A 7001-nucleotide genomic window follows, 5' to 3' on the forward strand; every position below is an offset into this window, starting at 1 on the left:
GGGAACTTTGACGTAATGGAAAGCTGGGCACCAAATCCTAATGGGAATGCACTCAGCCCAACAATATTTCTTTCTTGGAGTAGTTAGGAGGGAGGGAGACCTCCGGGTCTTTACGATGGCTGTAACGGTTAGTTTCTAACAAAAATTAATAGTGACGCACTCGCGTTCACCTAACGTCGGCAATGATCACTGATCATCGTCTAAGTAATCAGCACACTAAACAAATATAACTTTCTGAAAAATGGATTTGATACTCACTATAGCAGGCGTTCAGGTTAGCCAGCGTGACCAGAGAGAGTGCAAGCAGTGCCATAACATTGAATACCAGACTACAGAGTATTATACAAGGGAGAAAAAAACTGGCGGTAGTACATGGGGCAGCCGCTGCTACAATGCGGTTCAAGAAACAAGAGGTTGAAAACAGGTGCATGGATCATAGCTTGCAACACCGTCGGTTTCAAACGCGGCCATGTCTCCTTGCATGAAGTTGGTGAAAAATTAATTTTCGCTTTCCACAAACAGTTCTGTAGGACCTATGAATTTTGGAGCATATTTTGGTTTGCCGCAGAAGCAGAGTGAACCTAACTACCATTTAATCGCCATTGTGTAAGCTCACAAATGTGTAAGGCAAAATCGTGCCGGTCCACGTCGCTTTGTTCGTGAAAACCTTTCCGACCTGTCAGAGATTTTCTCGTTATGCCAAATGTTTTGCCAGCACATACTAGGCAAAATCGCGCAGAATTAATTCGTTCGTTTGAGGTGTCGCGACTAATATATTGTAAACTTCGTTGTTGACGCCCAACTCCCTGACTGCGACAATACTGGAATTCGGCACAGGAAATGCTTAAATGCAGCGAACCCGTAAGCCGCACGTAATAGAAATGACGCGCAAAGAACTCTTCCATCTGAAATGGCTCGATATTTGCGTCCGCAATATTCCCCGACTTCGTGCCATTCGATCATCCCTCACACTAGGCCCCACAGCATCTCCTGCCAATGGATGAACACGTCAGAACGGAAGCCCTTCAGAACCACCGTCCCTATACATAGTTCGCCCACGTCTGCCGAGCTTTGCAGCAGTGAATTCCCCTGCCTTCCCACTTGTAGGCTAAGGCCGTGAAAAGCTGTTACCACAAGACCGAATAAAAGATCCACGTGAAACAAATAAGTAGTTCGTTCTAGACTCAATGTGGTAAACTTTGTTGGGCTTGGAAAATTACTTTTCCACAAGCCCAACATGTTATCACAGCTTACTTGCTACTTAGAATGATTTCTATGTGAATTGCTAGTTAGATTTCTCCTCTTCATGCTAGTCTTTCTCGGAGTTTACTTCTTAATTAATTGTTTTGTATGTAGAAACCCATTAGCATGATGTCAACTGTAACCTTCAAAAATTTACCAGGTTCAGCAACAAGCATACATTTGAAATTCAACATTCCGGCGACAACGCAAGCAGTGAAGAAAAGACCACTGTGTACAACCAATTGGTGAGCATAATCATGACCCCCCCCCACACACACACATACACTCCCCCTCCCCCGCACATACAATAAAAAAACGAAAGTGAAAGAGAAAAAGACGCAAGAATCGTCCCCACGATATGATGTTGGACCTATCCCCAAACACCCCCGATAAAAATATTCTGGGGTCTTACGTGCCAGAACCACGACCTGATTATGAGGCACGCCGTAGTAGAAGACGCCTGGGCGTCTTTAACGTGCACCGAATTTCGCCCCCATCGAAATGCGGCCGCCATGGCCAAGATAAACACCCGCGATATCAGTACCACCTAAATGTATACCGCGCGTGCAAACGTTCCTTTACGTTGATGGGTTTATACCTGCACTTCAACTAGATTTGGCTCTCCCAGTATGAAACAACAAATTCGGCACACACACTTAAGAACGCTTACGTGTGGGAATACGAAAGCATTATAGCCACTTTGGTGAAATGTTTACTTCCGTGCGTTCCTTCTCCGTGCAAGCTCTCGCCTGCATTCTAACTGGCCAAACCTCAATGCTCGGCTGCATGACGCATGGTCCAACCATGCGCGACGCATGGTTGGGCCAGTAGAGTCTACATCCCTGCGTTAATTCTAATTCACTGAATGCAGCCTTACATAGGGAAGAAAAAATGGCGTCTTGCGCTCGCGGCCCCTATAGGGGGCGCTAGTTCGTTACGTGCTGATGTTATTCTATGTAACGCAGAAAGCTTTGTGATAAATGTAGTGTTGAACGACTGGCATTCGATTGCTGCAAAGATGCACTGTGATGTACAGACACAAACTGCCATAGGCCATAAACATAACCTAACATAAGGCGTTAGCTTAATTTCCCGCAAATTACATATCGAGATGGCAAGATCCGTTTACTCCGTGAGCCACATGCCAGGTAACAAAATGTATTAAGCACGTCACTCTGGCTTAAAGTTTAAGCAGGGCACTCAAGTGTTGTGAGGAGACGAAATCTGAAGCAGGAAAGCTCGTGGCTCGTGTTTAACGAGTCACATTAGAATGCACACACCGCGATAAATAATTACTCGAAAAGGCGCTCGGCGGCGCTCACTCTACATGCGAATTGCTATTGCGCGTGAGCGACTGCAGCGCCCGAACTGCTTTCTGCCACCGCTCGTACACGTATGATAAACGTCGCCGCTTGCATACGCCGCGTGAGTTCGGGCGCAAGCGTGGTCCGCCATACGCACTCGACTTTGATGAGCGCTGCGTGGTCGTCGGTGTCGGCGCTGCTGCGCACCGTGAACATGCCGAACCGGCTCCGGTAGAACTCCTCGATGGCTGGCGTCCGTGGAATTCGCTCGCGAATCACCTGCGCCAGCGATGCGCGGCTGAGACACGGCTCAACATCGGCTGGCTGAACCTGCCGCGTTCAAGGCACGAACACAAACAAGAGAAGGAAAAGGCACAGACAGGTCCATTGATTGATTGATTGATTGATTGATTGATTGATTGATTGATTGATTGATTGATTGATTGATTGATTGATTGATTGATTGATTGATTGATTGATTGATTGATTGATTGATTGATTGATTGATTGATTGATTGACGCCGCAGTGCAGGGCTCTATGGATTTCCTTCGACCACTTGGTACACTCTAGTTTGTACACAAGACGAAGAGCAGATCAGCTTGTCTGCGCTCCACCATAATGGGATGCGGCCACTGCGGGTGAGAATTGGACTCACGACCTGGTGCTAAGCAGAGGACCACCATGGCCACTGAAGCAGCCACCGAGGTGGTGATGACTCCACTGCGCTTATTTTAATTTCGGCTATATTTTACATGGCATCGTGGCGGTGGCACGTCTTTAAAATTTGTCATACATAAACGATACCCTACTCCCAATCGGTACTGCTGCTTGCGCATGTACTATACGCGTAATGATTGAGCATAAAAATGAAACAAATAATAGCTAAGATCCACTCATTTCAGCTGAATCCACAGCAGTTCCTTTAGCACGTGAACAATTGCGCATGTGCTGTAGTCAGAAAGCACAGTCATCGGGGAACGCGGAACCATTCTTTAAATTTACAATGCAGGTAGCGGAACGCCACTCTTGGACACCTTGGTGGAACGTTTCCGGGAAAGTGGATCTTTCTAGGTACGTGAAATCTGCGCATTCAGGAAGGTACAGTCTGGTCCACTGTTAAAGGATGCACTTGAACGTGCGCCTCTCACTTTGCGGGTGCTCCCGCTGAAAGTACTTGCAGAAGTAGTGTCAATGCATTACACAGGTGTGTGGAAGGGTGACACAGTTAATAACTACATGTTATATGCTTCAATTCTATAGTAGGCTGCGACTTTAAATAAAAACAGCAGTTGGCGACCAAGCCATACGGACCGCGCTAGTTTGTTACTCTGCCTGCCAATCACAGAAGCAGACAAAATTGTCGTCATGAGCCCATTTCAAGATGGAGTCGTACTTGATACCTCCGGAGCATCTCCTGCTCTTGAAGAGCCGTTTCATCGGCGGAAGCGATGAGGTGTGCAACAGACATGGACAAATTTTGTGGAGACTGAGCATTTCACTCTTCAAAAGTCTGTGGTAGAGTTGTACAGTTAATCTCACTGCTGATCCGTTTTACTCCTGAAACTTCACTGCCAATTGAAGTGAAATTTGACAATGAATAGCTCCAGCGAAGCAAGTGTTTCATATCAGTTCAATAAAGAATTAGGCTTTCACCGTTCCACTAAAGGAAGAGTGAAAACGTACAAAATGGCGCGCTTATTATTTTATTTTTGTGGTTACCGCCTTATTTAGGTAACAGGAAAAGTTTGAAACACGAACTATTTCAAGCCTCGCAGCGGAGCAGTGATTGGCGGTTATGGTGGCGTGGTCGGGGCTTCACTACAGACTCGAGATGTATCCGACTATAGGTGGTTGTACACTTGCCAGAGGCAAAAATCCGGACGGGTTCTGCAATCATGTGCTCCCTCTAACGGTGGACCGCATTCAACATACCTCATCGTAAATGCAAGTTTCAAGCCTTCCAAGCACTTCTTCCTGACATCTTTCGTCTATTATGAACTGGCTAGTGCAAACAAGCACTCTCACAACGCTACTTAAGAAACATATCAAGATGAAGATAAAATGCGACCTGAAGTAGAATGTGTACTCGAAGTTTTTACTTCGGAAGGCCAGGAGATACGATGTTGAGGTTTTGCTTTATACTGGAAGTTATAGAACGCTTTCTCGAGAGCGCTTTACAGAAGCATTTCTTTATATTAGTTCATTATTAGAGAAGATTAAAGGAATTTCAATGTAACACTACCATGATAACAGGAGGCTGGCTTCAATAACATATACACACTCTCTCCCTTCACCTTGACTATCGTCCGCAAGCAACATTCTTTTCCTACCTCATCCGATACCGGTACCAAAGGAAACGTCACGCTTACGTCACGAGCCCCGCCTCCATTGTTTTTTTCTCTCTCCCCCTTTTTTTTTTGTTTTCAGTGCGGCACAATTCAGCATGGTTGACCGAAGCGGCGTGCCCTAATTTGTGACGTTGGAGGCATTGCATCCAACGCAGAGGCGTTTACGCGTGGCATCTTGATTCCCTGGCAGGGAGGGGGGCTCCCTCTAGAAGCATTAATGGCACACGGATCTTCGTTTGGTATTTGAGGTGTTTTCGCACAGTACATGCGGTTTAATACCATGACACAATCGTCACCACGTGATCCACGCCCCTCGTTTGTCTGTCTGCAATGCCAATACCTGGTGAAAAGCCCGTTAAGAAGCACTAACAATTGATAAGTGTAATTCATAGCACGGAAAAAGTAAAGCTATAGTGCGCACAACCAAGCCCCCATGTGCCACAAATAAAGCCGAACGAAACCAACGTACCAAACACCAAGCTGAGACATCATCTCACGAATGTCTAGGCGTTGCGGAGACATCGCAAATTATCCATTGTGCGTACAATATACCATGCGTGGAATGTAATTCCGTATACATTAGCATGACCAGTAACGTGAACAAACGCTTTACGCAATGCAAGAATGGCGTCAAGAAGGGTCCCGCGGCGACATGTGCTGTAGCAGAACATGCGCAGCTATCTTAGCACAAGACGGACTGTGACGGCGCGAGAATCCTGGCAATGGAACTGCTTTTCAAGTCGTAACTTCTTATAGGCACTTACGCGTCCATATAACCTCAACACGTTCCTGGCCTTTACACATAGATAACGCAATCAAAAATACTAACCGAATGCTAGGTTACATTCGGCGAAATTTCTGCTCTGTCCTTTCATCATTAAAGCTAATTTTATACAAGAAGTTAATAAGGAGTACAATGATATACCCTTGGTTCATATGGGATCCGCATTCTCCAACTCTGATTCAATCACTTGAATGAGTTCAAAACAATGCCTCGCGTTTTTATTTTGGTGGTTATAGTCTTACAGCACGCGTAACTTTTATGAAACACTTCTTGCAACTCCCTCCGTTTTCTACCCGTCGTAAGTGACACGCGTGAAATCCAAATCAAAGTAAGTTCAGCGTGACTTCTCCAGTAAGCCCGACACTGCAGGATTAAGCGCTCGGCTTCTTTGTGTCGATACAAGGAAACTAAAAACTAGCAACTCACTTCAGCACTGGCGTGGTTGATAATGAAGTCCACATCGTCCCATGTGTACTCCCGGAAGGGAAGCTTTACCTGTTGGCAGGCAAGAAAATTAAAAGAAATAATGAGAAAGAAAACGATGACAAGGCGGGAAATCATCTCCAAACACCTGGTATATGTAAACATCTCCAACAAACAAGGCAGCAAGGAAAATCATTTTCACTCTTTAACAAGTAATCGACACTAGCTGTCTTGGCACGGAAGAGCAAAATAACGTCACAAAATTCATCGCGTATATTTTCACACCTCCTATACATGACACGGAACAATTTGCAGAAATGCAGGCATACTTATCGTTTAAGGTCATATTTATTATTGTTAACACTTAGCTCTGGTGACATAGCTCTGAAAGTCTATACAACTGTCACGATGTCATATCAGTGAAGGCGTGTTATGGGCGAAGCCAATAGCGACACCCAGCATGACGCAAGAAAGCGCACTGATGAAGCAGCAAATCGCCACAGCATGCCAGATTTACGGCGATCTCGCAGACTTAACCGCAATCGCTAGGCATGCGGCTGTGCATCGCAATCGCACAAGGAAACCAACAACCGAGCAGTGGCTTGGAGCGGTGCTTGGTCGCTTACCGATTCACATTCGAGCTTCCAAGATGTCGTCTTAGTTGCGCGCGCATGGCATCGGAACACGAGAATCAAAACAAAGACGAGAAAGGCGACGACGACGCCAGATCGTCTTTCTTTTCTTTCCTTCAGCGCATAATTCCTCTGCGCGCCTTCAAGCGACTGCACCAGCTCTGAACTCGGTCATTACGACTGTGGCGAGTTCTCAGACGTGGAAGAAATGAAAAACTTGAGAGGGAGCACGACGTCAGGCAGTCAGCTTTCGCAAACAAACCTCCT

General features: G+C 46.0%; 1 protein-coding gene across 2 annotated transcripts in view; it reads right to left on the reverse strand.

Moving 5' to 3' along the window:
- The window catches only part of LOC135903762 (motile sperm domain-containing protein 2-like), a 66999-nt gene that overhangs the window by 16156 nt on the left and 43842 nt on the right, over window positions 1-7001 (reverse strand). The window contains exons 8-9 of one of the 2 annotated variants that reach the window (XM_070531602.1): window positions 6106-6174; window positions 2704-2876 (exon numbers count right to left, since the gene is read on the reverse strand). In XM_070531602.1, the coding sequence (XP_070387703.1) occupies window positions 2704-2876; window positions 6106-6174 (242 nt within the window). The remainder of the gene's footprint in view (window positions 1-2703; window positions 2877-6105; window positions 6175-7001) is intronic. The other variant, XM_070531603.1, reaches the window with a different exon arrangement.

Source organism: Dermacentor albipictus, chromosome 1 (genome assembly GCF_038994185.2).
Source record: "Dermacentor albipictus isolate Rhodes 1998 colony chromosome 1, USDA_Dalb.pri_finalv2, whole genome shotgun sequence".
Taxonomy (NCBI): domain Eukaryota; kingdom Metazoa; phylum Arthropoda; class Arachnida; order Ixodida; family Ixodidae; genus Dermacentor; species Dermacentor albipictus.